Raw genomic sequence first — 19,163 nt, 5'->3', positions numbered from 1 at the left:
TACCTTTTTGTTTGTAAGTTTTTATTACATATTTTAATTATATGGAATATATAATTTTAATTACTTTAAATTATAGAAAACAACAATAATTCCATTAAATATTTTTGAATGATTTATTTATTTTGTTAGTTATATTTTTTAATATTTTTAATCATTTTTTTTATTAATTTTATTTTTTAATCACTATGAGATTATTGTCTCATCTGTGCCTGTTATATATATAGGGTTTATGGATTGACTCAAGGAGGTGAATTTTGATATGGATATTCATCTATTTGGTCCCCGATGCTTGTGATTGTGGACCATATGCATATGCATTTCCAGTACATTGGGTTTCTGTTGGGATTATTTGTTAATGTTGCTTTCATATATGGATGAAGGGAGAGATGTAACAACCATGCTATTATCTGAAAAGGATTAGATAATTTAGATTTTTCTTAAAATTACTTATAAAGCTTAATTTTATTTAATAAGTTAATAATATGTGACTTAGCACTTATCAGTAGCAATATACATGCGAATACGGTTATTTGCAATATCCGCAACCGCATCTGCAAAATGCGGATATCTTTTTTAGATATTCACATCCATATCCGTATCAAGTTTTTACTAACTGCATACAGTTATTGTGGTTATTATCCGCTATCCATATATTAGGTAATGAGTTTTTTGTGCATATTTTTAGTCTTTTTGCCCTTCTTTGGGTTTCTATTAGGCCTATTTTAAACAATTGTGAAAATAAATTGGGCCAATTTCAGAGAAGTTGTGAAAATATTCTCATGTCAAGGTTGATCTGTTGATGCAATTGAGCATAGAAGAATCTACTGTGCTGTTCTTGACTTGCGATAGATAGATGAGTTTTTGGTTTTGTGTAGGTTCTTTCTTTAGAGGAATTGTTGTAGTGTTTTGTAAAGGTTTTGTTGAGTTTTTTCTAGTTGCTGGTTGTGTTTTGTTAGAAGGTGTTCTGTATTCTTGTTTAGCATATGAAATTCTTATTCATCCAAAAAAAACCCAATACCAATATGTAAAAATTAACCAAGATAGCTCAGAAGCTCACAATTACCCATACATTACTCCTACAACAAGAAAAATGTAAAAATAACCCATATGGAATGAAAAATTGCAATCCAAGAAGAAAGACGAGAACGTCTAAGTGGCTTTCAATCAAACAGATAGAATGCATTTATTTTTTGAAAACTTGGAAGTAGTTGCAGCTATTACAAAAACAAATATGCGTACTATCATTGCGTTTTGAACCATCGGAAGAATAGAGCATTGTAACAAGGAAAAGAGTGAGGGAACTGACCGATAGTTTCATTTCCCAAGTCATATACCCGAAAATCCTCATACAAGATATCATAGATGCAATTAGGCTTGTATAGTCATCAGCTCGTATGCATGCAGATCCATCACAGCACAAGAAAATTGCTTCTTCACCCAAGCTTTTGATCTCATCCCACTCCATCTTCTCCGAATCCAATTTGTAAACCTTAAACTTTATGGTCTCCAGGAGGTTCCAAAATACATGAACCATCAACAGATCCCCATACAAAGACTCCACCAAAAACTCATAATCATCATCATACTCATCTGGGTCATGACTTGATCTGTTAAATCTAGTTGGGTTTTTTTTTTTGACACGAGGAACAGGGCTCAACTCAAATTGTATGATATTTTGGTTACAGTCAAGTGCACAAAAGCCACCCTTGTAACATATAATATCAAAAACCCACATCCGCTTCTCAAGACCATTAACAAAGGTTGTCCATTCCTCATCTCCTGGTTTTAAAAACATCAACTTTTCAATAAATCGCCCATCACGAATGGCTAAAACAATTGAAGTTGGATTTGTGGGTTGAGATGAGAAAACGAACTTGTGGTTCAGGGTGTCAAGAGATTGGTGAAGTGTGAACACAGGGAGCCGAATCCAAGCGTTCGAGAATGGTTTATAGAGACAATAATTCCATGTTGAACCGTCGTGGCATATATTATTCAAAACAAATTTTGTTTTGAATTAAAAGCTTTCCAAACCAAGATGAAACTCTCCTATAATAGACCATCGAATTACTCTTACACAAATGCATATTATCAAGAATTTATTCCCCACTATAAAACTCTCGTTCCTTTTTAAAAGGAAATTTAAGATTTGAAGTAGAAGACCAAAGAGAAATGATAAAAACACTCTACATGGGCGGCTAGGGTTTAGTTCTAATCACTAATTTTGAGCCAACACCATTATTGAATTGTGGGTTTACTTGAATTTCTCGAATAACTACCTAATCATATATTATTCCTATCACAACAACAAAAAACAGACATGATTACTTCAAACCCCACTACAATACCAACATCTAGAAATTAACAAAGATAGCTCAGCATCTAACAATTGCCCATAAAGCCATATGGAAAGAAAAACTGGAATCCAATAAAAAAGACAAGAACGTCTAAGCAGCATTCAATCAAACAGACAGAATGCACATATTTTTTGAAAACCTTGAGGCAGATACAGCTGCTACAAAAACAAATAACGCATACTATATTTACGTTGTGAACCATCGGTAGCATTGTTCATCATCGTCAAAAGGAATAGAGAGAGCGACTGAACCGACAGTCTGATTTGCGATATCGTATACCCCCAACTCCTTTTGCTCTACTGGCATACTGAAGGCACCATCTGTGAAATAGATGCAATTAGGTTTGAATATGGTGGAGTCCTCAGCTCGTATGCACACAGATTCAGCACAGCTCAAGAAAATTGCTTCATCACCCAAGCTTTTGATCTCATCCCACGCCTTCCTCTCCCAATCCATTTTGAAAATTTTAATCTTGCACCCAATATTCAGTTGAACCAACAACAGATCCCCACACAGCGATTCCACCAGATATTGAGTCGGATGATAATAACTTGATAAAACATAAGTTATTTTGAGATGAGGAACATGCTCATGGTCAAATTGTATAAACTTGAGGTCCCCGTCAAGAACACAGAATCCACCCTTGTAGCTTGTAATATCAACTATGGGCATCGGCTCCTTAACGAAGGTTGTCCACTCCTCATCTCCTGTATTCCAGAACATCAACTTCTCAAGATATCGCCCATCACGAATAGCTAAACCAATTGATCTTGGATTTTTCGTTTCACAAGACACAATGAACTTGCGTTTTCTGCAGGGATCAAAAAAGTTAAATTTGAAAACAGGGAGCCGAATCCGAGCCCTTGAGAATGGGTTATAGAGAAAGATATGATGAAGGGTTTTAGGGTATCTATGATGAAGGGTTTTAGGGTATCTATGATGAAGGAATATGAAATCCATTACCACCCAACGATGCCAGGAGTAGACGCTACTGGGAAACCGGGTCTGCCCATTACCATTCTTTAACTTCGGAAGTCTACAAACGCGCGATTCGCCGGTGAAAACATTCACGAAACTTATGCTTCTTACCATTCTGTGATGCTTTTCGTAGACAAGTAGGTGCGGAGGTGTCGACGCTAACACCTTGTCGACGACGGACCGCCATGAACGACACACATAGCGGCAGTTGTAAAGATTAACGACATTTGTTGGCTTCTTCAAGATGCTCTCCAGCAGCTCTTCTGGGAGGTCAGAACAAGATGTTGGAGCCATTTAAAAACTTCCCTTAACCCCGGTAGAAAATCTCACATATGCACTAAATGTCCACTCTCAAGCATTTTAAGGGGCAATAGACGTTACCTTCAACCACCAACTCATCTCATTAGAAATCACGCAGCGCCAGAAACAATTTTTTTCTGTCACAGTTTCAGCCTTCCTGATTTTTGAGTGATGATATGGGGTACACCCGCGTGCGTAAATAATAAGCACTCCGGTGACATGGCATGTGCCACGTTTGCCCCGAATTAAAAATAAAAAATAAAAAACACTTCAAAACCCATTCCCCAACAAAAACCATTCCTACAATCATTTCCCTCTAAATTTTTTCCTAAACCCATTCAAAATCGCCTCTCCTCTCTCAAAATCGAGTAACGCTTGGCGCAAGGGAAGGATCCAGTGGAAATCCGGAGTTGCCTAAGGAGTCGCCGTCAACCATCCGGTGCTTCTCTCCCCATGCTCCTCTCTCTCTCTTGGCGACACCTGCTAAACGACACGGTTTGCATTTTCACTCTTTTCCTATCTTTGATTTTTGCCTATTGCCTGCTCAAATTTTTTAGATGATGGGATCTATTTAATCAGTGTATTATTAAGATATAGTGGTGGCTGTTTTGTTTGATTTCCAAAATGGGTAAAATTTTAGGGCTTTGAAGTTATGAATTTGAAACAAAATTTGGTTTTGTTTTGTTTTCGAAGAGACTAAATTTGGTTTGAAACGAAATTTGGTTTTGTTTTTAGCTGTTGATAGGGCAGAGTTCTGCAAATATGGAGGAAGAATGTGAAGCATTTCTGCAAAACTTTGCCCTATCAACAGCTGAAAACAAAACCAAATTTCGTTTCAAATTCATAACTTCAAAGCCCTAAAATTTTACCCATTTGGGAAATCAAACAAAACAGCCACCACCATATCTTAACAATACACTTACCAAAAAAAAAAAAAAAAAAACAATACACAGATTAAATAGATCCCATCATCTAAGAAGTTTGAGCAGGCAATGGTCAAAAATTAAAGATCGGAAAAGGGTGAAAATGCAAACCGTGTCATTTAGCAGGTCTCGTCGAGAGAGAGAGAGAGAGAAAGAGAGAGAGGAATGTGGGGAGAGAAGCACCGGATGGTTGAGGGCAGCTCCTTAGGCAACTCCGGATTTCCACCGGATCCTTCCCTTGCGCCAAGCATTACTCGATTTTGAGAGAGGGGGAGGCGATTTTGAATGGGCTTGGGGAAAAATTTAGGGGGAAATGGTTGTGGGAATAGTTTTTGGAGCTTTTTGATTATTTTTTTAATTCGGGGCAAATTAAGGTGGCATGTGCCACCTCACCGGTGTGTATACTATTTAGGCACGCCGGTGTACCCTGTATCATCACTCCTTGAGATTTTAGGTTAGACAAAATGTTGAAGACGATGACAGCCTGCCTAGTTTTTGATGTCTTCAAAATGCCCTGTTTAAACGACTTTTATTTTTAGTTGATCTGCTTTTCTTCTCCAAGCCATTTAATAATGAGAAATGCTTGGCTTCATTAAAAAGTCCGTATTTTGGCCATTTTAATCTTAGGTAATTTTAAAATTAATAGATTTATGAAAAATGGGTCATGCCACCTAGGATTAAAATGGCAAAAAAATGATCTTTTTAATGAAGCCAATCATTTCACTTTAATAATTCACATCAATTGTGTAACTATTTTTTTTTTCTTTCTTTTTTTGAAATCGTGTAACTATTTTTTTAGATTACGGTGTATAGCAAAAAAAAAAACCCAAAACAAAACAAAAAATTACCTTTTTTTTTTTAAAAAAAAAAAAAAAAAAAAAAATCTCAGATATATAATCAAACTCTTTCCTTGATTAAACTTTTAAAATTAATTATTTATGAATATATATACTTTTTATTACATTTTTGTTTGTAAGTTTTTATTACATATTTTAATTATATGAAATATATACTTGTAATTAATTGAGATTATAGAAAACAACAATAATTCCATTAAATTTTTTTGAATAATTTATTTATTTTGTTAATTATATTTTTTAATATTTTTAATCAATCTTTATTAATTTTATTTTTTAAATCTTGATCATCAGAACCAAAATTTTAGCTCCGTTCGTAACTGAATCACGATGAGATTATTGTCTCATCTGTGCCTGTTATATAGGGTTTATGGACTGACTCAAGGAGATGAATTTTGATATGGATATTCATATATTTTCAGTACATTGTGTTTCTGTTGGGGGTTCTTTCTTGATGTTGCTTTCACATATGGATGAAGGGAGAGATGTAACAATTGTGCTATTATCTCAAAATGATTAGTTAATTAATTTTTTTTTTTAAAAAAAAATCACTTATAAAGTTTAATTTTACCTAATAAATAAGCAATATGCGACTTAGTACTCCGCATCCGCATCATGTTCTTACTAATCGCATCCACGAAGCTATTGCGATTATTATCTACTATTCGTATATTAGGTAATGGGTTTTTTTGTGCATATTTTAGTCTTTTTGCCCTTTTTTGGGTTTCTATTAGGCCTATTTTAAACAATTTTGAAAATAAATTGGGCCGATTTTTAGTGTTTTGGGCTTGTTTTAATTTTCTTTATAATCCCTAATGTTTTGAAGAAATATTGATTCGCATTACTTTTAAAAACAATGTAAACATAAACTATACATAATCTTTTTTTTTTTTTTAAAAAAAAAAAGAACCTATATATAATCTAAAACAAAGTCATTTTGATATTAAAAACGTCGTACTTGTGAATTTATTAAATATAGTATATCTAAAAAATATAAAGGGTATGCGGATGCAAATATTAACCGCATTTGCATACTCTAAAACTGCTATTCACATCTGCATATGTGGATAGTAGTTTTTACTAATTGTATCCACATATACGCATAATAGATAACAAATAGTTGCAGATAGCAAATGTGGGCAGTTAATATATGTTCGCATGTACATGAGTGTCTTTAGTTATAAACAATCCACTCTAAAATAGGTTACTCATCTTCCTAATATGAAATCGGAGTGTTACAAGAGACTTGATGGGTAAGTTTGTTACGAGGGATTGAAAAATTGATCCAAAATAACAATTATGGATGCAAAGATAACAAACCAGATAGTTGCTGAATTGCTGCAAAAGAAAAAAAAAAAAAAAAAAAAAAAAAATTCTGACCATCTTTATCTTCCCATATTATCGCTTGAACATCCTCTTCTAAGTTGACCACAGACTGCATCCAACTATTGGAAGGTAAATTCAAGTTTTTATCTCTTCACCATAAGATTCCTATCAAAATCTTGTAACAGTAGCAGAAGCGAGTATGACTCATTTTCCAGGAAAGAGGAATGATGGCATACAAACAGACACATAAGTTAAGCAGAGAAAGTTCCCTGTCACTCCGTTCTTCAGGCAACAACATAAATCGAAGTCAGACCAAACATGTTCATTAACTAAGTGACAATATATTTCTCTCAGAACAACAAAAACAGAGCTGATTACTTCAAAACCCACTACAATGTCAATACCAACATGTAGAAATTAACCAAGATACATAACTCAGAAGCTCACAATTGCCCATACATTTACTCCTACCACTACTACTAAACTGTGTGAAGGAAAAATTGGAATCCAAGAAGAAAGACAAGAACGTCTAAGCGGCTTTCAATCAAACAGATAGAATTCATTTATTTTTTGAAAACCTGGAAATAGTTACAGATATTACAAAAACAAATATGCGTACTATAATTGCGTTTTGAACCATGTATTTTCATTTCCCAACTATAGAGCATTGTAACAAGGAAAAGAGTGAGGGAACCGACCGATAGTTTCATTTCCCAAGTCATATACCCGAAAATCCTCATGGAAGAATGCAATTAGGTTTGTATATGGTAGTCATCAGCTCGTATGCACGCAGATCCATCACAGCACAAGAAAATTGCTTCTTCACCCAATCTTTTGATCTCATCCCACTCCATCCTCTCCCAATCCAATTTGTAAACCTTGAACTTTATGGTCTCCAGGAGGTTCCAAAATACATGAACCTTAAACCAAGATGAAACTCTCCTATAATAGACCATCAAATTACTCTTACATAAATGCATATTATCAAGAATTTATTCCCCACTAATGACTCTGGTTCTTTTTTAAAAGAAATTTAAGATTTTAAGTAGAAGACCAAAGAGAAATGATAAAGACACAGGGCGGGTCTAGTTCTAATCTTAATTGGACTAATTTTGAGCCAACTCCATTATTGAATTGTGCGTTTACTTGAATTTCTCGAATAAACATGTACATTAACTGCCTAATCATATATTACTCCTACCACAACAACAAAAAACAGAGCTGATTACTTCAAACCCCACTACAATAGGAACATGTAGAAAGTAACCAAGATAGCTCGGAATCTAACAATTGCCCATAAACCCATATGGAAAGAAAAACTGGAATCCAAGAAGAAAGACAAGAACGTCTAAGCGGCATTCAATCAGACAGATAGAATGCATATATTTTTTGAAAACCTTGAGGCAGTTACAGCTACAACAAAAACAAATAACGCATACTATATTTGCGTTGTGAACCATCGGCAGCATTGTTCATCATCGTCAAAAGGAATAGAGAGAGTGACTGAACCGACAGTCTGATTTGCGATATCGTATACCCCCAACTCCTTTTGCTCTACTGGCATGAAGGCACCATCTGTGAAATAGATGCAATTAGGTTTGAATATGGTGGAGTCCTCAGCTCGTATGCACACAGATTCAGCACAGCTCAAGAAAATTGCTTCATCACCCAAGCTTTTGATCTCATCCCACGCCTTCCTCTTCCAATCCATTTTGAAAATTTTAATCTTGCACCCAATATTCAGTTGAACCAACAACAGATCCCCACACGGCGATTCCACCGGATATTGATTCGGATGATAATAACTTGATAAAACATAAGTTATTTTGAGATGAGGAACAGACTCAGTATCAAATTGTATAAACTTGAGGTACCCGTCCCCAAGAACACAGAATCCACCCTTGTAGCTTGTAATATCAACGATGCGCATCGACTCCTCAACAAAGGTTGTCCACTCTTCATCTCCTGGATTCCAGAACATCAACTTTTCAAGATATCGCCCATCACAAATAGCTAAACCAATTGATCTTGGATTTTTCGGTTCACAAGACAGAAGGAACTTGCGTTTCCGGCGGTGATCAAGATAGTTGTCAAGTTTGAAAGCAGGGAGCCGAATCCGAGCCCTTGTAAATGGGTTATAGAGACAGATATGACGATCTCTTGTGCTGCAATCCATTACCATGCAATCCATTACCAGCCAACGATGCCAGGAGTAGACGCTCCTGGGAAATAGGGGCTGCCCATCACCAGTCTTGAACTTTGGAAGTCTATACAAGCGCGATTCGCCGGTGAAAACATTCAAGAAACTTATGATTCTTACAATTCTACGCTTTTCGTAGACAAGTAGGTGCGGAGGTGTCGACGCTAACACCTTGTCGACGACGGATCGCCATGAACGACACACGTAGCGGCAGTTGTAAAGATTAACGACATTTGTTGGTTTCTTAAAGATGCTCTCCAGCAGCTCTTCTGGGAGGTCAGACCAGGAAACTGGAGCCATTGATCGGTGCAGGGGCGGAGGGAGCGTCAAATCAACCCTAAAAACTTCCCTTAACCCCGGTAGAAAATCTCACATATGCGCCCCCGGAAACAATTTTTTTCTGTCACAATTTTTGCCTTCCTGATTTTTATGTTAGACAATTTTGATGTCTTCGCACCGTTTAAATTAGCTTTAGCGCATACGGGGTTAAAAATTACCAGGAAATCGGAATCGAAATCAGGAAACCCAAAAATCTGAAACTGAGAAACTGGAACCCGGTTTCGGTTTCAATTTGAAAAATTTAAAAATCGGGTATCCCAGTTCCGGTACCCGGTTTTTATCAGAAAACCGGGAACTGGGTTTCTATTTTATTTACATTTTATTTAATAATATTTATATATTATTTTATATATATGTTAAATTGAAATTTTCAGACAATCCGTTTGGAGAGTAGAAAAAATGGAAAACAAAGAAATATATTGTTGTAATATTTATATACATATATATTTATTGTTGGTAGTTTATATTTATTGTTTTAATATTTATATATATTGTTACTTTAGTGTATAATATTAACATATAAACAAGATTTGATGGAATTCTAATGTTGGGTTTATTGGGTTGATTGTAGTAGTTGTTCATTTTTTGATGTTGGGGTCTTAAGCATATGGAAATTTTGGTCAATTGGGTCACTTATTTGATGCATTTCTTTGCATAAAGTTTGGTTCTTACAATTTCTTAGGCTCACAATGAAATATATTGTTTGAATATATATAAGGTATTTATTGTTGGTAGTTTATATTTATTGTTGTAATAATTATTTGGAACAATGACAACAAAGCTCATTTAATTTAGACAAAACACTAATAGATTTTTTTTTAAAAAAAAATGAGCCAATTTATGAAAAAATGAGCTTATTTTAGGCCCGGCCAATACTTAAAATAAGCCCAAAAAATAATTTTCTTAAAAAATCGATTATCGGACCGGGTAAAACCGAAACCGGCTGGTAACCGGGACCCCAGTTAACTGGGTCCCGGTTCCGATTTCTCAAAACCAAGAACCGGGGTACCCCGGTTCTGGTTCCCAATTTTGGCCAAAAACCGGACCGGATTGACACCCCTATTAGAGTCTGTTTGAGATTGTGTTTGAGAGGTTTAAAAGTGCTTTTAACACTTAAAAAGCTTATTTGAAGAAAAACATATTCGTTTGGTAAAAAAATTAAAAAGTGCTTTTAAGGGTTGAAAAAATATTAAAATTACCCAGAAAAAAAAAAAAAACACTTTTGGCAAATGCTTAAAAATAAAATTTTTGCTCAAAAGCTTTTTTTTGGCTTAAAAATTCTATTTTTCAAACGCAATCTCAAACAAACTCTTATTGTTAGTTGACTTGCTTTTCTTCTCCAAGCCGTTTAATAATACACATCAATTGTGTAGCTATTTTTTGTTTTGTTTTTTTTTTTCGAGTATGATGTATAGTAAAAAAACTGCCCATAACAAAACAAAAAATAACCACCCTTTTTTTTTTACAATTCTCTTTTTCTAAAAAAATCTCATATATATAATCAGATTAAAGTTTTAAAATTAGTTGGTTGTTTATATATATATATAATTGTTATTACCTTTTTGTTTGTAAGTTTTTATTACATATTTTAATTATATGGAATATATAATTGTAATTACTTGAAACTATAGAAAACACCAATAATTTCATTAAATCTTTTTGAATGATTTATTTATTTTGTTAGTTATATTTTTTAAAGTCTTTAATCAATTTTTTTTTATTAATTTTATTTTTTAAATCTTGACCATCAGCCTATGAGATTATTGTCTCATCTGTGCCTGTTATATATATAGGGTTTATGGATTGACTCAAGGAGGTGAATTTTGATATGCATATTCATCTATTTGGTCCCCGATGCTTGTGATTGTGGACCATATGCATATGCATTTCCAGTACAGTGGGTTTCTGTTGGGGATTCTTTGGTAATGTTGCTTTCATATATGAATGAAGGAAGAGATGTAACAACCATGCTATTATCTTAAAAGGATTAGTTAATTTATATTTTTTTAAATCACTTATAAAGCTAAATTTTATCTAATAAGTAAGTAATATGCGACTTAGCACTTATCAGTAGCGATATACATGCGAGTACGATTATTTGCAATATTCCTTTTAGATATTCACATCCACATCTGCACCAAGTTTTTACTAACTGCATTCACACAGTTATTGCGGTTATTATCCGCTATCCATATATTAGGTAATGGGTTATCCGCTATCCATATACACTGCTATCCACATCTACATAGACTACATGTGTATTCGTGGTTTTTGCTAATTGTATGCATGTACGCATAATACCAATATGAGATCGGAGTGTTACAAGACACTTGATGGGTGGATTTGTTACAAGACATTGAAAAATTGATCCAAAACAACAATTATGGATGCAAAGATAACAAACCAGATAATTGTTAGTATACCAATATGTAGAAATTAACCAACATAGCTCAGAAGCTCACAATTAACCCTACATTACTCCTACAACAAGAAAAATGTAAAAATAACCTATATGGAATGAAAAATTGCAATCCAAGAAGAAAGACAAGAACGTCTAAGGGGCGGCTTTCAATCAAACAGATAGAATGCATTTATTTTTTGAAAACTTGGAAGTAGTTACAGCTATTACAGAAACAAATATGCGTACTATAAATGTGTTTTGAACCATCGGAAGTGTAGAGCACTGTAACAAGGAAAAGAGTGAGGGAACAGACCGATAGTTTCATTTCCCAAGTCATATACCCGAAAATCCCCATGGAAGATATCATAGATGCAATTAGGCTTGTATATGGTAGAGTCATCAGCTCGTATGCACGCAGATCCATCACAGCACAAGAAAATTGCTTCTTCACCCAATCTTTTGATCTCATCCCACTCCATCCTCTCCCAATCCAATTTGTAAACCTTGAACTTTATGGTCTCCAGGAGGTTACAAAATACATGAACCATCAACATATCCCCACACAGAGATTCCACCAGAAACTCATAATCATCCTCATACTCATCTGGATCCTGACTTGATCTATTAAATTTAGTTGGGGTTTTTTTGACACGAGGAACAGGGCTCAACTCAAATTGTATGATATTTTCGTACCAGTCAAGTGCACAGAAGCCACCCTTGTAACATATAATATCCATAACCCATATCCGCTTCTCAATACCATTAACAAAGGTTGTCCACTCCTCATCTCCTGGTTTCAAAAACATCAACTTCTCAAGAAATCGCCCATCACGAACGGCTAAAGCAATTGAAGTTGGATTTGTGGGTTGAGATGAGAAAACGAACTTGCGGTTCAGGGTGTCAAGAGATTGGTCAAGTGTGAACGCAGGGAGCCGTATCCGAGCGTTTGAGAATGGGTTATAGAGACAGATATGATGAGCGAGATTCTTGCGGTTGCGGCTGTGGCTGCGGCTGCGGCCGGAGTAACAGTTGGGTGTGGTGCCGTGCATTACCAGCCAACGATGCCACGGGTGGACGCTCCTGAGGACCAAGCTCCGCCCATCACGTACCTTGAATTCCGGAATTTCAAGGATGCTTGAGTCGCCGGTGAAAACATCCGACAAACGTATGCGTTTTACAACTCCGTTTTGCTTTTCGTACAAAAGTAGATGCGGAGGTGACGAGCATAACTGTTTGTCGACGACGGACCGCCATGAACGACACACGTCGCGGTAGTGGTAAAGATTAACGGCATATGTTGGCTGCTTCAAGATGATCTCTAGCAACTCTTCTGGGAGGTCAGCCCACGACATTTACAAGCAAAACAGAGGAATTGGCGTGAACAGTAAGTAATCGCAACAAAGTGAACTCACAAACAAAAATGAATTTGCATTTTTAGTACAAAAGAATACTTAAATATAGCCGAGCTTATCATTGAATTACAAACGAACACTAACTCTTCAAATATTAAATTAAACGCTAATAATATAATTAATTAATTAATAAAACTTAAAGAATACTAAAAAATCGATTATTTATTTTTCTCTTAACTTATATTACAAGCAAAATTATAATACTGTTTGACCTAGGAGTTGTCATCAATCTCTTTTGTACATTTCTTATTTATAAAATAAAAGAAAAAATATATCATATTTTTATTTCTTAATGTCCTAATCAACCCTTGGATCCGTTATTATTACAAAAAAAAATTAAAAAAAAAAAAAATCAAGGGTTGATTGGGACTAGGGGTGTGTATCAATTCGGTAAAGCCATTTTCAACGGTTAACTGAAATTGTTGATTAAATCGGTTAATTCACCAATAGCATTTTGATAAGGATTTATTTCAAAAGTTAAACAGATATTTCGGTTAAAAATGGTTAGCTTTTTAAATTGGGCCAAAAATTGATTGTTTTGGGGTCTCAAATTAATTTTTTGGGCTAAAATAGCTTATTAAACTAAACAAATTTTAAATTGACCTATTAATTAACACAATAAGAGTCCACCATACATATGTTCTACATTTCTACTAATAAAATGATCCTAGAAGATTTATTATTGGTTGATTATCAGAATTATATTTTTTATTGGTTAATTATCAGTTAATTCGGTTACTTATCGGTTAATTCGGTTAACCGATAAAAAATATTTATTCTGATTAATCGAACCAAACCGATGTCGGTATTAAAGTCCTTAACTGATTACCGACCGACTTTTGGCAGTAGGCGGTTAATGTCAGTTCGATTGCAGTCGGTAGGCGGTAAACAGTTAATCTTCCCACCCTTAGTTGAGACTACCACATTAAGATTTGCAAGATAAAAATGTTGCTCATGCTTTATTCTTAATTACAAGATTAGATAACGATTCTTTTCCATCATATAGGGCTTGTGGACCCGCTACCTCAATCCATAAACCAAGCGACCCCAAAACAGTTGCATGGTGGTGGCACCATACTAGATCCACTCTTAAGCCACGTTAGATGCAAATGATATTTGTAAAAAAATGTTTGGTGTTAATAATTTGTCCATATTTTTATACAAATTTAATAGATCAATCATTAAATTTATAGGGTTCACCATTGATTTGTGTGGGGTTTATAAGTCTATAAATCTAATGATTGATTTATAAGATGAGATAGAGAAAATATAGAAAAAATATTGAGATCAAACATTTCTATATTCTTAACATGGAGATCTTTAATGAAAGCATAACATGTGGCAGATAGTTACGACGGTGACAAAATCTATTATAAAGAGTGGTAGACATTATAACACCCTATAAATTTTTTGGACTGTATTAGTTTTTACAAGACTAAAGAGGTGCAGAAGTGACTATGAGATGATCTGTAGCGGGTCTTGTGAATTGGACTAGGGTTCTTAACTTGTATTAATATATATTACAAGCAAATTCTATACTAATATTAACTTATACTACGTACCCTATAACCCGTTTTGTGAAAATGTTTTAAAAAGAATAGAAAAAATATAAAAAATAATAATTCAATAAAAAAGAAAAGAAAAGAAATATTATCGAGGAATTCATTATATTCAAACCATTCTTAATTAAATTTCTGCAATCCTTCTGATTTAGATATCAAGTGTGAATAAATAAAAATAAAAGTTCAAAGAATTCAATTAGAAGTGAGAAAGAGATCAGTGTGGCTATAGTTTTGGACTAGGATAAGATTTTAATATTGTTAAAACTCTTAATTCAAAAAGCCAAATATACGTTCAAATAGTATGGGTTTAGTTCTAGGGTTATTTTTAAAAAATTGTGCTACAAGAATTAGGGTTCGTGCCAAAAAGTAAAAACAGAGAGGAAAAAGGTGATTCATGAATCATGATGCCTTGGAGTTGAAGCTACTTCTCCAAGGGAGTCCGGCTAACTAAGTTGCAACCAAATAGGCCATCTGGGTGCGTTTGAAATTGCGATTTCGCAAGAATAATCTATGTTTTTAAAAGATATCATAAAACATAAAGCATTTGGCTTTGCAATTTAAAAAACACTTAATCTAAAATAAGAAGAATTTAAAAAGTAAATAATCTAATATATGAAGAATTTAAAAAACACTTAATCTAAAATAGGAAGAAACAAAATCTACGATTTCGCATAACAAATATTTGATAAAAAATACTTTTAAACATGTTTTACCAAACTCCCTTTGCAATTTGAAAATCAAGATTTTTAAAAACGCAATTTTTAAAATCTCACTTATTAAAATCGCAATCCTAAATAGACCTTTGATGGCATTGGGGAGAATGACAACGGTGAGAATATTGCAGTATGTGCTAATTGGGATTATCCCAACTCCCAAGTAATGTCTTGATCTATTCTGGTTGATGATTGTTTGGCAGGAAGCTTCACTGCTTGTTGTTTGTTCAATCTGGGAGTAGCAGTAGCAAAGACATCCACTTTCTACAAAAAACTGCATAAATCTACAAACAAAACGGTCTAGATAAAACCATCACCTTCTATTGCCATTCACAGCAATTAACATACCAGTAAGAAAATTCCATCTACTTCTGCATAATTGCAAATTCTCACTAGTCCTCTTAAACCTTCCTCTGGCTACAATCCTAGATTGAATCTCCGAATGTTTCATAAAGATATTTCACTGATTACTTCAAAACCAACTACAATACAAACATGTAGAAATTAACCAAGATAGCTCACAATTGACCATATAAAAAAATAAAATAAAATAAAAGACAATAACGTCTAATTAAGCGGTTTACATTCAAATATATAGAATGTAATTCGTTTGATTTTCAAAACACCCAAGTGGTTAAAGCTATTACAAAAACAAATAGGCGTACTACTACTACTATAGTTGCATGTTGAACCATCGGTGGCGTAGATTATTAGAAAAGTAAGGGAACGGATGGGTGGTTTTAGTTGCCATGTCGTATACCCCAACATCCTCCGCGTCTCTTATTGGATTCTTCATGACATCTAATTGCAATGTGAAGTAGATGCAATTATGTCTGTATACGGTAGATTCATCGGTTCTTATGCACACAGATTGATTACGAGCCAAGAAAATTGCTTCATCACCTATGCTCCTGATCTCATCCCACTCCATCTTCTCCCAATCGAATTTGAAAACCATAAACTCATCGTGTGGGTGGAAACATCTATGAACCAGCAACAGTTCCCCAGACAGCGATTCCACCAGATACGAAGATTCATGATTAAGAAGCATCACATTACTAGTTGGAAGTTCTCTGGCACGAGGAACAGGGCTCAGCTCAAATTGTATAATGTACCCAAAGCCAAAGGAGTAAATTGCACAGAATCCACCCTTGTAGCCTATAATATCAGCAACCAACATCCGCTTGTCAACAAGAGGGTTATCAAAGAGTGTCCACTTTTCGTCTCCTGCTTTCCAAAACATCAATTTTCCTCCCCCCTCACGAACAGATAAAGCAATTGAACTTGGATTTTTCTGGGTAGATGATAAAACGAAATTGATATTCTGGGTACCGTATGTTCGAAGAGAGTGGTCGATTGTGAACGTAGGGAGCCAAATCTGAGCCCTTGAGAACGGGTTGTAGAGACAGATATCGTGAGCGTGATTCTTGCGGCCACGGTAACACTTGGATGCGGTGAAATCCATTGCCAGCCAACCATGGCAGGAGTAGACAATCCTGGGCAACACCGCTGGCTGCCGCCTACCACGATTCTTCAACTCGGGAATTTTATACACCCTTGAGTCTCCGGTGAAGATATTGAACAATTCTATACTCTCTTCGTCGAAGGCAAGTAAGTGTGGAGGCGACGACGCTAACACCCTGTCGGCGACCGACCGCCATGAACGACACACGTTGCGGTAGAGGTAAACAAGATTAACAACATGGGTTGACTGCCGCATGATCAACTCTACCATCTCTTCCGGGAGAAAAGAGCCGGAAACTGTAGCCATCTCTCTATGAAAATTTTGTATGTGATTCGCCTGCTCTGCAATTCCTATTTATATGCCACCAATTCTAATCCTGGTTGGACTTGGACTAGTTATTCTAATCCTGGTTGCATTAGGATAAATAATTAATTATAGTCCTCGTTATTTAATTTGCGTGGAAAATAAAGGAGCACGGCATTATTAATTGAAATAAAGCATATAGTAATGGGGTTTTTTTTTTTTGTTAATGGATAGAATAACGTAAATTTATAATTTGAGTATTTACTAATGACATTTTTAATTTTTAATATAAGTAAATTGGCACCATAACATTAAAGTTATATTGTGTAATTAGATTTTCTTATGTAAATAAAGTTCCAATAACTTCTCAAAAAAAAAAAAATAGTGTTCCTATAAAAAATTATTATTATTATTATTATTATTTTTGAATTAAAAGCTTTCCAAAGGAAGATGAAACTCTCATACAATAATAGACCATCGAATTAGTCCTACATAAATGCATATTATCAAGAATTTATTCCCCACTAAAACTCTCGTTCCTTTTTTTTTAAAAAAAAAAAAATTAAGATTTGAAGAAGAACAACAAAGAGAAATTGATAAAAACACCCTATTATACATGGGCGGCTAGGGTTTAGTTCTAATCCTAATTGGACTAATTTTGAGCCAACTGCATTATTGAATTACAAAGTAACACTAACTCTTAGACTAGGAGTATTAACTTGAAGCAAATTCTAATTCTGGTTAATTGGACTAGGAAAATTAATTTGAGTTATTCTAATTTCTTTTTAAAGACTTGTTATTCCTTTTAACTCTTACTCATCTTTTATCCGACTCTTTTTCAAATCAAACTATTAAATCTATAGGACCCCCCACATATGAGTCTTACACATTCAAAGTTAGACAAGGACATTACAAGCAAAAATCAATTACTTCAGAGTAATGCTATAAGAAGAATTAGAGTCTTCTTAAAGTCATTCTAAATGTCACTTAACTTTTAAAATTGTTATTGAATTTGAAATAATTATTATTACATTTTAATCTATTGGTAATTTTAAAAGCCACATTACAATTTACTCCCTTGTAACTTGTAATATCAACAACCTCCATCCACTTCTCAGAAGAATTATCAATGGGTGTCCAGTACTCCTCATCTCCTGATTTCAAAAACATACATATTTCAAGATATCGCCGGCATTCACAAATAGCTAAAGAGGCTTCTGGGCAACAAGGGCTGCCCATCTCTTCTTTACTTGAATTTCTCAAATAAACATGTACATTAACTACGTAATCATATATTACTCCTACCACACAAAAAAAAACAAAAGAAAAAAAAGAAAAGAAAAAGAAAATAGTGAATCAAGATCTATATGGATTCTTTCTTTCAGCTACGTAATGTACATTAACTACATAATCAAATATGATTCTTTCTTTCACCTAATTTCCTAAAGACTGTTATCATCTGGTATCATCTGCAGATATGGTAGCGACACAACAACAAAAAACAGAGCTGATTACTTCAAACCCCACTACAATACCAACATGTAGAAATTAACCAAGGCAGCTCAGAATCTAACAATGGCCCATAAACCCATTTGGAAGGAAAAACTGGAATCCAAGAAGAAAGACAAGAACGTCTAAGCGGCTTTCAATCAAACAGATAGAATTCATTTATTTTTGAAAAACCTTGGAACAGTTACAGCTAATACAAAAAAAAAAAAAAAATACACATACTATATTTGCGTTGTGAACCATCGGTAGCATTGTTTCTTATCGTCACGAGGAATAGAGAGAGGGACTGAACCGACAGTCTGATTTGCGATATCGTATACCCCCAACTCCATTTGCTCTACTGGCATACTGAAGGCACCATCTGTGAAATAGATGCAATTAGGTTTGAATATGGTGTAGTCCTTAGCTTGTATGGACACAGATTCATGACAGCTCAAGAAAATTGCTTCATCACCCAAGCTTTTGATCTCATCCCACGCCTTCCTCACCCAATCCATTTTGAAAACTTTAACCTCACGCTC

General features: G+C 34.6%; 5 protein-coding genes across 5 annotated transcripts; all 5 read right to left on the bottom strand.

The window, feature by feature from the left end:
• Nucleotides 1-1,159: 1,159 nt before the first annotated feature.
• On the bottom strand, nt 1,160-2,000 carry LOC132175008 (probable F-box protein At1g44080). Its single transcript, XM_059586799.1, has one exon. It carries the CDS (start codon nt 1,793-1,795, stop codon nt 1,184-1,186), a length of 612 nt encoding a protein of 203 aa, XP_059442782.1. The 5' UTR covers nt 1,796-2,000; the 3' UTR covers nt 1,160-1,183.
• A 540-nt stretch (nt 2,001-2,540) lies between these two features.
• On the bottom strand, nt 2,541-3,626 carry LOC132174598 (uncharacterized). The gene has a single exon (XM_059586232.1). It carries the CDS (start codon nt 3,624-3,626, stop codon nt 2,541-2,543), a length of 1,086 nt encoding a protein of 361 aa, XP_059442215.1.
• Nucleotides 3,627-7,490: 3,864 nt separating this feature from the next.
• LOC132174597 (uncharacterized) lies at nt 7,491-9,238 on the bottom strand. The gene is made up of 2 exons (XM_059586231.1): nt 8,196-9,238; nt 7,491-7,680 (listed from the first exon to the last, which is right to left on the bottom strand). The coding sequence occupies exons 1-2, from the start codon at nt 9,236-9,238 to the stop codon at nt 7,491-7,493; spliced, it is 1,233 nt and encodes a 410-aa protein (XP_059442214.1).
• Nucleotides 9,239-11,747: 2,509 nt separating this feature from the next.
• Nucleotides 11,748-13,030, bottom strand: LOC132174596 (F-box protein At4g35733-like). The gene is made up of 2 exons (XM_059586230.1): nt 11,992-13,030; nt 11,748-11,758 (listed from the first exon to the last, which is right to left on the bottom strand). Exons 1-2 carry the CDS (start codon nt 13,028-13,030, stop codon nt 11,748-11,750), a joined length of 1,050 nt encoding a protein of 349 aa, XP_059442213.1.
• A 3,008-nt stretch (nt 13,031-16,038) lies between these two features.
• LOC132174594 (probable F-box protein At1g44080) lies at nt 16,039-17,136 on the bottom strand. The gene has a single exon (XM_059586229.1). The coding sequence runs from the start codon at nt 17,134-17,136 to the stop codon at nt 16,039-16,041; it is 1,098 nt and encodes a 365-aa protein (XP_059442212.1).
• Between the last annotated feature and the right edge of the window lie 2,027 nt (nt 17,137-19,163).

Source organism: Corylus avellana, chromosome ca3, assembly GCF_901000735.1.
Source record: "Corylus avellana chromosome ca3, CavTom2PMs-1.0".
NCBI classification, from domain to species: Eukaryota; Viridiplantae; Streptophyta; class Magnoliopsida; order Fagales; family Betulaceae; genus Corylus; species Corylus avellana.
The sequence above is the reverse complement of the archived record's forward strand: the minus strand, read 5'-3'. Positions and strand labels throughout refer to the sequence as shown.

Excerpts from the sequence above, each read along its gene's own strand:
- LOC132175008 (XM_059586799.1), bottom strand. The coding sequence starts at position 1,795 with ATGTTTTTAAAACCAGGAGATGAGGAATGGACAACCTTTGTTAATGGT.
- LOC132174598 (XM_059586232.1), bottom strand. The coding sequence starts at position 3,626 with ATGGCTCCAACATCTTGTTCTGACCTCCCAGAAGAGCTGCTGGAGAGC.
- LOC132174597 (XM_059586231.1), bottom strand. The coding sequence starts at position 9,238 with ATGGCTCCAGTTTCCTGGTCTGACCTCCCAGAAGAGCTGCTGGAGAGC. Across the intron at positions 7,681-8,195 it reads GATGAACAATGCTGCCGATG|GAGAGTTTCATCTTGGTTTA; the intron begins GTTCACAACGCA and ends GGTCTATTATAG.
- LOC132174596 (XM_059586230.1), bottom strand. The coding sequence starts at position 13,030 with ATGTCGTGGGCTGACCTCCCAGAAGAGTTGCTAGAGATCATCTTGAAG.
- LOC132174594 (XM_059586229.1), bottom strand. The coding sequence starts at position 17,136 with ATGGCTACAGTTTCCGGCTCTTTTCTCCCGGAAGAGATGGTAGAGTTG.